Raw genomic sequence first — 13,223 nt, 5'->3', positions numbered from 1 at the left:
ATTGGCTGAGCGCTCTCTCAGCCAGTCAGCAATTGGCTGAAAGAGCGCTCAGCCAATCACAGGCTGCCCATTCATACATAGAAGCAGCGGGGACGGGCAGCGCAGTGGCGGCTATTATATTTTTAAAATACTTGTCAAATGACCGGCCGCTTTCTGATTGGCTGAGAGCTCTCCGGCCAATCAGAGAGCGGCCGGTCATTTGACAAATATTTTAAAAATCGAATAGCCGCCACTACGCGTCCCGTCCCCGCTGCTGCTATGTGTAAGTACACTGCCCGGCCAGGTCAGCAGCGCTCACCGCACCCGCCGCCCGCCCCCACCAACGCTGGCCGCCGCTGCCCGCCCCCACCACCGCCGCCGCTGCCCGCCCCCACTACTCCTCACCGCCCTGCAGCTCCCCGGGGTTTTTTTTACATGGGATAAATCGCATGCGATTTATCCCATGTAAAAAATGGCACATCAAGTGCCAAATTGTATGTGAGCCTCCCGGGGAGCTGCCGGGCGGCTCGCAGGTAAATTGGGTCCGACTTGTCCCTAGGACAAGTCGGCCTAATGTATGGGGGCCTTTAGTACATCTGGCCCATAGTCTGTATACACAGTAGGACATATGCGCTGCATCATATTTAGCAACTTAGATGCATACACAGTTGAAAAACATGGACCATTTTGTAGTTTCTCAGATTGACAGGTTTACAGGTTTGACCTACAGGAAAAATGATTGATTCAGATTGAGAGACACATTCTGCAAAGGTTATTAACCACTTGCCTGGCATGGTCGCATCTGAAGCGGGCAGTCAGGAATGTCCACTGGACAGGAGATATACTTCCAGCCGCCTGCAGTCTCAGGGGAACCTCCCTGTTTCTCTGCACCCCCAGTTTGTCCCTATCTTTTTGTCCACAGAGATCAGGCAGTGCATGTGTGTTTGTGTGGGGTAGGGAGGGGGGCTAGTATATTGACATCTGAGCCTATGCCCCCCATTCCTCCCATCCAGCCCTCCTCTAAGTTCTACTTAGAGGAGGGCTGGATGGGAGGAATGGGGGGGCGGCTGGAAGTATATCTCCTGTCCAGTGGACATTCCTGACTGCCCGCTTCAGATGCGACCATGCCATGGCTTTATCCCTGCAGGTTCATCCTGTGCCTCATTGCTCCGTCCTGCCACCCTACCCCCTGACTCCAATACTGACATTGTTCCTGGTGGCCGGTCCTCCTTATCTAAGTCTGTTCCATCCCATCCTAACGGGAGCTGTTGGGTGATATTAATTTTTTTTAAATCTCCCAATTGAAAAATTAATTATTTAATTATCGCTTTATGTAAATAGATAAACTTGATTTTCATTGTTGTTTAAAAAATATTGCATCATAGCTGTAATTTACATACTTTGGTAATAAAAAATGGACTATTTAAAGCCAATTTTGGACAAAAATAATAGAGTTCTGCAATGAGAAAATATATTGTGGAGTTTTAAAAACCATTAACCATTAAGGATCCAAGTCTCCTAAGATATCATTATTTTAGTGACCTGGAGCAAATTATTAGTTGAACACTTTATTAAAGACCATAAAGCAATCTTCTTAGTGTCATAAGATACAGTTAATATAGAAAGCAGTCATAACACTGAGACACTTGACTTGTGCCTTATAGGGGAGAAACGATTGCAGTTGGCTTACTGTTTTAAGGCAAAACTATTTGTGGATATACTGTATATCTCTAGGGTTCCCTCATTCTTGGTTCACTGTGAGTGTCAGACCTTTACATCAGCGCCTCTTCTCTGTAAGTATGGCTCATAAAGATCTGGCCCACTACCAGCATAGAGGTCTGGTAATATGCTGTTAATAGAATGCATTTTGCACCTTCCAGTTGTACTCCTAATTCAGGTCCATTTGTAATAAAAACAATGAAACAGCCAAAAGTGACAAATATAATAAAGAGATTTTTCCCTCATTCATGTGATTCATTTCAAATGTAACAGGCTTCTATAGAATATATACTTTTAATGGTTTGGGGAAAAGTCAGCCAACAATAAAACTATCGATCTATTGACTGAATCCATTTGCAATTAGGAATAGAAAATAAGTGCAACTGTAAGACGCAATGACACAACACGGCACCTAAGGCATGCCAATACAAATGCACAACTTCATACTGTGACCAAATGTCAGGAGTGTCATTCCACAACCTGGAAAACATGGAATCTCATTATTATCCTAATCTGCAAAGCTAGATGCTGTGTGTGCTTTGTAATGAGCACGGAACAGCCCTTACTCCATCTAACTCCTTCTATCACCTGGTGTAAATGTTTTCTCCTCTGCACATGCTACTATCTGGCTCCGCCAAGTCTGTTACTCATTCTGTTCTGCTAATTCAGTTTGGGGATGACACCATGAAACAAGTTTGATGAGAGGGCGGGGCAGGAACACATATACAGGGTCTCTATGGGTACTGTTGCCTGCAGGGCTGGCCAAGCTACAGACCCACTCTGTCCGCACTGCCTTGTGTTCCCTACAGGGCTTGCACCCATGAAACAGGTTTGCTGAGAGGGCTGGGCAGGAACACATATCCAGGGTCTCTATGGGGACTGTTGCCTGCAGGGCTGGCCAAGCTACAAACCCACTCTGTCCGCAGTGCCTTGTGTTCCATACATGGCTTGGTCATGGCCCCAAATATTTGACCACATTGCCTAATAAAATATTCCTTGCAGTTCTGACATCAAGTACATGTGATCTATATCTTCATATATGCACTAGAAATATGTAACATGTTGGTGGAAACGTTTGGCTATATCTGCAATTAAAAGATAAAAATTCAGAGCACAAACTACTTTTAGGAACCTTTATGTTGCAGAAATAGTAAAACATTATGTTCTACTGTGTGTGCTATCTTATTGGCAATTATCTTGCATCTACTGGGAGAACAGATGCTCCGAACAACAGACTGTACTAAGAGTGTGCTTTAGGTCATGTTTTAATTAGAATTCCACAATAAATCCCAGGGTAGTAGATGGAATCTGTAGTTGTGTAGAAGAACTCAGACGTAGCTGCCGTCAAAGCCATTTGTCCTAAACTCTGAGTTGTTTGTAGAACCGTTGTAAGACTGCAGTACTTGCAATTCCTGGTTCAGAAGGGTCATCTTTTTAGCTCGAAAAGAAGACACTGAACATCGAAATGACCCAGTCACAGAGGAGCTTGAGTCAGGGTCTGCTGTCCTTCTGCCTCCACAATAGCGCTGAAGGCCTTTCCGAAAGTGTATAGTAAAAAGTCCATAAGTAATTGGGTCCAAGCAGGCATTGACCAGGCCAAAGATGAAGAGGATGTGTGTGAGAGACTGTGATACCTTCTCTCTCATTGTTTCAGGATAGAACCAGTACCACAAGCCCAGTAAGTAGTAAGGGGTCCAGCAGATGATGAAGGAACCGACAATGACAATGCTCATCTTCAGTGTCCTCATCCGTGCTTTAGGGATGTTGTTTTTGGAACGTCGCAGGTAAACCTCTTTAGAAGAGACTGAAATACAGCAAAAAAACATAGTTTTATTTTTTTATATCCAACATCCACAAATGTGAAATATTTATTTAAGAATTAAAAATTGAGCTAATGAACCATTCCAAAGATTATAGAGATTGTGAGGGTTATTCAGAATTGATCGCAGCCCCGTGATTTCACAAGGCGGCTGATTATCAATTGTCTGCGCATGCTTGAATAAACCCTGGTCTAACTAGCAGAGTAGGGAATAATGGAGAGGTTCGCCAGAGTGAACCAAACACCTCAACAGATTACATTTTTTCAAACCGAAACGGTACCCGGATGACTCACAGACAATGTCTAGGTGGACAGCCAATATATATTCGCTGCCTAGCGAGCATGTAAACACCGCCCTCCAATCCCCCCCCGGTGCCTGAACCTGCTCACTAGAATGCGAGTGGATGCGTTCGAATACACATCCGCTCGCATGCGGTTGCACAGAACAAAAATTATTTGATGGTCGCTCACCATTGAATGATTTTTTTCCCCTTCGCAAATAAAAGTCAATCTAGACCGATTTTTATTCTGGCCGGAGATGGCCGAATTGGGGGTGGGTGCTGATGTCACGCCTACGTTCGCAGGGATACGCCCTGCATTTGTTTGGGCACTCCTATGAAATGCTGGGTGGTCCCTGCATCTGCCGCCATCCCGACCCATCCTGGAATGAATGCCCCAGCGAGTGTGAAACTCGACGGTGTTCACTCCTGGGATCTGCACAAGTACATATACGGGCATGTGCAAACCCCAAACATCGGACAGGGTAGCGAAATCCTTCCTCACCGATCGGGTCTGAATTGCCCCATAATTTTATTCTGCATATAGGGCCTTATTCTGGTTCACTCCTTCTAGCAAATTCCTTGTTAGATGGACAAAATCATGTGCACTGCAGGTGGGGCAGACGTAAAATGTGCAGAGATAATTAGATTTGGGTGAGTTATTTTGTTTCTGTGCAGGGTAAATACTGGCTGCTTTATTTTTACACTGGAATATAGATCTCACTTTGAAATAAAACCCCACCCAAATCTAACTCTCTCTGCACAAGTAACATCTACCCCACCTGCAGTGCACATGGTTTTGACCATCTAAGAGGGAATTTTACAGAACCAGAATAAGGTCCGTATTGCGAATGTGAATGTTCTGTTTCCAGTAATTTCTTGTGCTGCAAGAAAACAAATTGAATCTTCCAGATTGGTTTAAATGCAGCATAACTGAGCAATAAAGAAACAGAAGACAGCAGGGAAATAGCTTATCTGATGTAGACAAGTGTTTTTCTCAGTTAAGGTTACCTTCGTACGTGCACATCAATCATTTGTCAAATCTCAATTATGCTGTCAAATCATACCTCCCCAGTCCCGATTTTCGGGTCCTGTCCCGCTGTCCCACCCGCGGCCGGCATTGTCCCGCTGCGGGGGGTGGCAGTTGGGAGCCCCCCCAAGCTGATTGAATAGACACTGTGCGCATGCGCACAGCGTCTATTCGCGGCTGAAAATGGGGTTGCGGCTAATTTGCATAAGCCACACCCTCATTTGCATAGGCCCCGTCCACTTTCCGGAGTGCCCCTATTCCACCAGTATGGTCAAATACTATTTGAAACCTGAATTCTTTTTTATAGGACGATGCAGAATGATGAGCTCTTCTAACATCAGGGTTATGCAGAGGGAATTAGGATTTTATTTTAATCTGTTGCTTGAGGTTTAGTGGTCAGTATATGGCATGGAGGAAAGCCCTAGCTTTACTCCACCCGACCATCGATACTGTACCTGCCATAAGGTGTCGCCGACTGCATCTGGTGAAAACGTCCCCATGCAAAACATGAGGAGGATAAACCAAAAATGAAATGTTGATAGTACAAGTAGTACTGTCAGGGTTGCCGACTTTTCAGCTTCCCTCTCCGGGAGAGGGCAGCCAGCTGCAGCAAGTAGGGGGCGGTGCCGGTGGGTATAGCACAAAAGGGGGCGGAGTCGTGGGTGGGACTAACCAAATGAAATTACAAGCGGTTACTCACCGCTGCCGCGCCATCCACTCACGCTGTAGCTCCCACTCTGCCAGGCCAACAGAGCCCTGCAGTGGCTGCCACGCACCGCTCCCACCGCTGCCGCACATGCTGTACACACGATGCTGACAGCCTCCGCGGTAGCCGTCACACAGGAAAGCGACGCCATGACGCAAGGTATGTCATGATGTTGCGCTGGCAACTAGAACCCGACCCCCCGGCACTTTGGAACTTGCGCATGCGCAGTCCAATTTTTCAGCATGAAGGCTGAAAAACCGGGAGGATGGCGGAGCTTTCCGGGGGACCGAGAGAAAGGTTCAAAACGCGGGAGACTCCCGCTAAAAGCGGGAGGGTAGGCAACTATGAGTACTGTCTGTATACCTATCTACAGGGCCGGATTAAAACAGGGGCAAAAGGGGTCAGCACCCCTGGACCCCCCTCTAGCTAGGGGCCCCCTGTGGTTTGCATGTATTTTTAAATATAGTATAGTAGTTGAACTTCTTTAAAAGCTAGAGCAATACTATGTACAGGAAACATTTGCAGCTAAATAAAAAGATGGGATGGAGCATGTCATAACAGGAGTAATGTGTGTGTGTGTGTGTGGGGGGGGGGGGGGGGGGAACAAATTCCCAAAAATCAATAAAACAAAAAAAAAAGATTTGCGCAGGTAGAGAAGAAAATATGGCACATAATCGATTGTAAGCTTGCAGCAGGGCCCTCCTACCTCCAAGTCTGTCTGTTACCCAGTTTGTTTTATCACTGTCTACTATTGTAAAGCGCAACGGAATCTGCTGCGCTATATAAGAAACTGCAAATAAATAATAAATAAATAATCAATAAGAAATGGGGGAGGATGCCAGTGCGCTCTCTCTCTCTCTCTTGCCTTGGGTGCAAGGACTTCTATTTATGGCTCTGCACACAGTACTACAGTAATGCTAGCTTGTGATGCTATACATCTATTTTTATCCAAACAAGTATATATTGGAAAGCCCACACCTTTGTTGTGCATTAACTCTACGTCTTCTGTATTCACACAGACTTTATCATCCTCTGACGGTGTACTTCGCAGAGACCCATTTCATATAGGTGGCCAGGGCTTAAAGTGGTCATGCAGAGGTGGGGGAACTAATTTATCTATGCTACCTAATAACACCCCCTCCCCTACCCCCATTAGGCAAAGACAGGGCCAGTGGTAGGGTTTTGGCATCCCCCTGCAAACTAGAATGCTTTCCTGTGAGAATTACTGTGCAGGGCCAATGTCGAGGTTAAAATGTTCAACCTCACCATTAGAGGTGGTGGAACTCAGTTCTACCCCGTTCCCCCTCACTTTAACCTCTCTAGGTGGCTAATAGTGTAATAGTGACTATACAATGGGTGAAATGTAATAGGATAAAAGAATCAGAAAGGGAGATTTGGTAAGAAATCTCCACCTTTTTTTAAACCGGCAATCATTTACACGGCAAAAATCAAACTAGTTTTGTCGTGTAAATGATTGCCGCTTTAAAAAAAAAAGAAATTTCTTATCAAATCTCTCACTTTCTAATTCTCTCTCATCCTATTACATTTCCCCCAATATGTTCAATCTTTGTATCTGTTCTTTATCTGTATGCTATAGTAAAAATGTAGGAATATATTAGTCTAAAGAGATAATAGGGTCTTCAGAATGGAAAAACGAATGTTACACATTGTTGGAGCAATAAGACGTACAGTAATGTATTGCTACTAATAACCATGATATTCCGGATACATCACAAGTTCACTGCTGTAAAACCTGCCATGCAGTGTGGCTAGAACTCACGTGTTCCCTTGTTCATACGCTTCGAGATCTCCAACAGAATCCTGGAGTAGCAGAAAATCATGATCAGCAGGGGAAGCAGGAACAGGCACACAAAGCTCACCATGTTGTACAGTGTTTCCAGCCAGTGCTCGCGGAAGCTGCCTCTGGTGGTGCACTGGGTGAAGTTCTGTGGTTCAGTGATAGTTACTGTATGAAACAGAAAAAGCTAGAAGAAAAGGGAGAAAAATAACAATCCATTCTCCAAACAGCCATTTTGCGTTACTCTATCCAAAACTAAAACAGATTGGTGAGAAATTTAATAGGATGGGAGTTCTATTTCACCAGAGATTGTGTGTCTAAGTGTGCCCACACACTAGAACGATTTTGTTACCGGTTGCCGATGTGCTACCAACGTACTGTACATGATGTTTTGTCTTTTGTATGTCTGCGGCAGATGTGAGATGCTGGAGGTGGGCCCCTCTGAGCACAAGACATCAGCTTAGCCATGTCAAAACAATTGAATACCTTCCGGGCTCTGGGAATGGATATAAACTGGAACTGGACCAATCCCCAGAACACTGGACCGGACAGGCTCTAGTCATCAAACTGTGTGCCATTCCATAGCTTGTAGTGTCTGTGCCAGGGTGTCCTGGCACAGACACTACAGGGTGTCCATCCAATGTGGATGCCTGTGACATCTGCCACCAGAGAGACAGGGAGGGAGATAATACAGTCTTCCTGAATGGTCCATGGATGTAGTAATAACAGGAATGTTCCAGACCACACAGATAGGCTGTAATCACTCTATCCCTATCTCCCTAGTGACAGGTGTCACAGGCATACCCCAGACCGGACACTACAAGCTCTGAAATGGCACTTGATGAAGGGAGCATGACCAGTCCAGTGTTCCGGTTCCAGTATTTACTTAGTGCCCACGCTTTTTAGACGAGAGCTACAATACATACAAACAACTAAATCGCATTGAGACTGGTCTGTTGAGTTTTGTAGACAGGTTTTTCAATGTTATTATATAATAAAAATGTTATCCAATTCTATCGGGAAGTAGAAAATGTTCCACTAGAACAGGTGCTTGGATTATTTATAATAATTCATAAATGGATCATAGGCAGTATACTGATGTCATTTTCTTCCTCACTAAATTTAGTTACTTGGCTATTTCACAGAGAAAAGACAAATACCGCTATCAGATAGTGGCAGCCGAATAACCTGGCAATTACCCGGCATTTGAAATGCCGGGTTATTTTGGCTGCCGCTGTCAGACCCTCCTTCACACAGGAGAGCAAAATTCTGGGTCTTAAGTTTAGATCAAATAATTTGATCTATTACACTATGTTTACGCCTGTGTGAAAGGGTCAACCAGGATCCTAAACTCTCCAACCCTGGTCATTTGCAGGGTAGTAGACCCAGAGTTTAAGATCCGGATCGAGCCTTTCACACAGAAAACGGACCCGTGTAATTAATTAAAATTCCCAGGTGGAACTGCTTCACCGGGAATTTTCTGTGTGAAAGGGGTATAAACAATGTAATATTGTTTTGTTCCTTTGTACGGCGCTGTGAAACACTTGTGGCGCCTTATAAATAAAATTATAATAATAATAATAATAATATTGGCTAGATGTTAGAACAGTGTCAAACATTAACGCCACCAGGTGAGAGCAGGAAGTGCACATTAGGGGATAATCAGGGGAACTCAAACAAGGTCCTGTACGTAAGTTTCATTGTTTTTATTGCCTTGTTTCAGCTATGCATCAACTTGACTAAGGAAGCACTAGCAGGCAGTTAATGAAAAAAGGTTTTAAAAAAACAGGAATATATGTGCATCAAAAATTTCTACTGAGAAGTTTTTAAAACCTGTTCTTGGATTTTCAAACATCAGATCAATATTTATTGCATATATTTTGCTCTACTTAATTGGCACAATTGTGTTAGGACCGCGAGTAAGTTCAGCTGTATGCTGCACTTACCGTAGCTCCAGACTGGTTTCGGTTGATAGATTTACAGTGTCTAGATAGACAGCCAATAGGTCTACCCCAAAAGGTCGACATGCAATCGGTTGACTGGGTCAAAAGTTCAGTATGAAAAAGGTCGACATGATTTTTTTAAAAACCAGCTTATTACTTCACCATCCATGTCGGCATAGAGGGAGAATATAATAATGCCTAAAGCAAGGTGAGTGAAGCGATCCACCCGAGGGTAGGCATTTTACTAATTGGGGGTCCATGCCAACAATTTCTACATTGAAACTCCAAAAATTGTGAAAAACTCATGTAGACCTTTTCATTTGTCGACCCTTTGACTCGGTTGACATCTTTACTCTGTCGACCTTTTGACCATGTTGAGCTATTGCAAGTCCACCTTTCGGGGTAGACCTATTGACTATCTACCCCCCCCCCCCCGCTCCAGACTTGTTGATTTTCATTAGAAGTCCCATAGGACTATGTAGAAAAATCACTGTATTTAGAGTAAGAATGGACCGAGAGGAGGTTTCCTAGAAACTATAAAATATGATGAACATAAAATACAACATCACAGTGCTAGCAATCTACCTTATATTATTCCAAATGAGTTGTGATATGTGAGCCAGCTTCTGATGTATATAGGGAGTATAAATGATAGAGGGGCCTATATACTAAGCCGCGGAGAGAGACAAACTATCAACCAACCAGCTCTTGTCATTTTTCACAGCCTGTAGACAGTTAGGAGCTGATTGTTTGGTACTTTGTGTCTCTCCACCTTAGATCTATCCAAGGCCTAGTAAACAGACCCCAGAGAATCGAGGCCTTGAATGAGGAGCATACATTGTGAATACGAGGGTTGGAGACAGTTGTGGACTGTGAAATCTCATACAATATTGGTTATCTGAGCTTTTCAAAGATTATTCCTCAAATGGAATAAAATAGTAGACTTTAATCAAGTGACACAAACTAAAAATATCGCCTTTATCATAGAAATGTTTGGCTCACACTTGCCTGCAGTACCACCAGGATGTCAGGGGCAGGAAGACTCATGAATTAGGGGAAGATTTCCAGAACTACTAAAGGGGCCTACACATGTAGCGATGAGTGTTCTCAGCGATGCAAGATGACTCAGAATGTTCATATCGCTCAGCACACAGCACTGGTACAGTGCTGTGCCACTGAGCGATCTGTCAGGGCCATTGTTCTCCATGAGAACAGTGGCCCTGACCCCGGTGACCCCTGCGATTATCTAGATTTATCCAGCGTGCTGGATATTAATCGCCAGGGCGATATCAATGCACATGGCCATGCACAGCTATCGCCATGCCCCTACACATGGAGCGATGTTGGGGCATTTTCTGAGCGATGTAGTTAAATTAAGTAACATCGCTCAGAAAATGACCTGTCATCGCTGTAGGCCAGGGGCAGATGTATTAAGCCTGGTGAAGAGATAAACTGGAGATAAATTGGAAGGAGATAACGCATCAGCCAATCAGATCCCAACTGTCATATTTCAAACACAGCTGATTGGCTGGTGCGTTAACTCTTCCAAGTTATCTCCAGTTTATCTCTTCTCCAGGCTTAATACATCTGCCCTAGCAGAGCTGCCTCCCAGTTGCTGCCTGCTTTCCCAGTGACTTGCATACCTCCCAACTGTCACGATTTTAGAGGGACAGTCCCGATTTTCGGGTCCTGTCCCGCTGTCCCACCCGCGGCAGGCATTGTCCCGCTGCGGGGGGGTGACAGTTGGGAGACCCCCAATCTAGTAGAATAGACGCTGTGCGCATGCGCACAGCGTCTATTCTCGTATGAAAATGAGGTCGCGGCTAATTAGCATAAACCGCGCCCTCATTTGCATACGCCCCGCCCCCTTTTCGGACGCTCGCGCGGCGAAGCCGCGCGAGTGTCCCTATTTCATACGGACAGAAGTTGGGAGGTATGGACTTGGGTCACTGGGAATGGCTGATGTAATGCATGGTGATTTGTGTTATCATGGCTCTGCCCTTGGTGCTGCATATCAGATGATTGTACAGTGTGATCCACTACGTCTCCCACCTCTACCTCCCCATCTGGATCTCCCGGACAGAACAAATTAGAGAACTATAAGTTTACCTATTTATTTTTAGGTACAGCTACCTCACATTAATGATTCAATGGTTATAGTCATGCTTTGATCTTCCTTTAACTGTAATTAAGCTATAAAGCTATATATATATATATATATATATATATATATATATATATATATATATATATATATATATATATATATATATATATATATATATATATATATAGATAGATAGATATACCTGTGGCAAGGAGAGCAGGATGCTCATTAGCCAAGCTGCTGACAGCATTATTTTGTTCTTCTTCTTGGCATCATTAAAGGCCAGTGGGTTGAGAATAGCAGCCTGGCGATCCACGCTGATTACCACAGTGACAAATGCACAGGAATACATTGAGAGAAGCTTTAGAAACATAAGCACTCTGCAGGCAATGTCCCCGGCCTGCCACTGCACAGTGATATTCCATATAGCATCCAGCGGCATAATTATGAACGTCACAAGCAGATCGGCCGTGGTGAGATTGAGGATCAGGATTCGCACATGTGACCTTTTCTTTCTGCTTGTCCGTGCAGCTGACCAGAGAGCCGCCAAATTGCAGGATGCCGACAGTACAAAGATGACAAAAGTAATGATCACCCGTGCCTGGGCGGCTGGGGTGAAGGTAGGTAGCTGGGAATGCTCATGAGTTATGTTAACTGAAGATATGTTTAGATCCAGTTCACATGCGCTGCTGAGCCAAGGTGCATTGCTGCAGCTTTTCCTGCGAACCTTGTCTGTGATGTTCATAATATTCATTTCTAGAGAAAAATATATATTTTTATTAACAAATCAATAAACACGGAACCTGGAAATCTGAACACTGACATAGAGCAGGTGAATGAGAAAACAATAAACACATGATGCAAGTGAGTGTTGGATACAGGAGGCCTGGAGATTCTACATTCTGGAGAGGTTGGCCTTCTTGGTTACTCTCCAGAATGACTTTGAGCCTACTGAATTTTGTGATATAAATGAGGGCACAAGGCAGGGAAGGGCACCTTTTACGGCCAGGGCCGCGGATCTATATTGAGGGCCTTATTCTGGTTGGAGCGGCCGGGCCGTACGCGTACGTCCCGGGATTTTTTATGATCTGCGCATGCGTACATTCGCTAATGCGCAGGCGCGACCACTCACCAACGCTTACGGACGGGTCTCTACGTGCGAAAAAACCTGTACGCGAGTGTACGGGTATTAGGGGCGGCATAGGGGCGTGAAGAGGGGAGCGGCCGAAATAATGAGGGAAAATGGGCGTAAATATGGGCGTACACGGGGGTGTGCACCAAAAATGAGCGGTGCTACTACCGCACGATCGACTAAAGCACCGTTCATTTCGGACACAAAACAGGCGGCCGCCAACCGCCATCTCAAACCACCCCTACAGATACCGCATGCCAGCGTGCGCCTGGGTTAGCTAATTTACGCGGATTACTACTCAAACACATACACCTGAATGTAATAAGCAATGCTGCAGTCTATTAAGTCAAAACCATGAATTCACTACCTGCAAGCCACACACAGCACTCTAACACATTGGAAGGTTATCTTTCTATACTTCTCTACATTTAAAGGTTTGTTTAATTTAAGGTAAGAATCTTTGTAAGACCTGCTTATATATGCTAAGGTAGGTATTTGTTAAACAGGTCGACACATTCACTACGTGCTTTCATAGACTTTACACAGTAGCACACTCAATCTACACAAGTCGACATGTGTCAACGTGTTTACTCTAATACAAATATAGGTTTTGTATTTATTATACAATAACATAAACCACATCTAACACCTACAAAGGATGTTTCAGCAATGTTTTAAGCCCATGCCCACTATTTTGCACATTAATTAATTC

The 13,223-nt window shown here is 44.4% G+C and overlaps 1 protein-coding gene across 2 annotated transcripts in view; it reads right to left on the bottom strand.

The window, feature by feature from the left end:
• Positions 1 to 1,047: 1,047 nt before the first annotated feature.
• The window catches only part of LOC146075192 (gonadotropin-releasing hormone II receptor-like), a 30,006-nt gene continuing 17,830 nt past the window's right edge, over positions 1,048 to 13,223 (bottom strand). For both annotated transcript variants that reach the window (XM_083184169.1, XM_083184170.1), the window contains exons 2-4: positions 11,582 to 12,135; positions 7,312 to 7,516; positions 1,048 to 3,502 (exon numbers count right to left, since the gene is read on the bottom strand). In XM_083184169.1, coding sequence (XP_083040295.1) covers positions 3,027 to 3,502; positions 7,312 to 7,516; positions 11,582 to 12,135 — 1,235 coding nt within the window. In that variant the 3' untranslated portion in view covers positions 1,048 to 3,026. The remainder of the gene's footprint in view (positions 3,503 to 7,311; positions 7,517 to 11,581; positions 12,136 to 13,223) is intronic.

This window comes from Crinia signifera, chromosome 4, assembly GCF_055691185.1.
Source record: "Crinia signifera chromosome 4, ASM5569118v1, whole genome shotgun sequence".
In the NCBI taxonomy this organism is placed as follows: Eukaryota; Metazoa; Chordata; class Amphibia; order Anura; family Myobatrachidae; genus Crinia; species Crinia signifera.
Note: the sequence above shows the minus strand (reverse complement) of the source record. Positions and strands in the feature narration are given on the sequence as shown.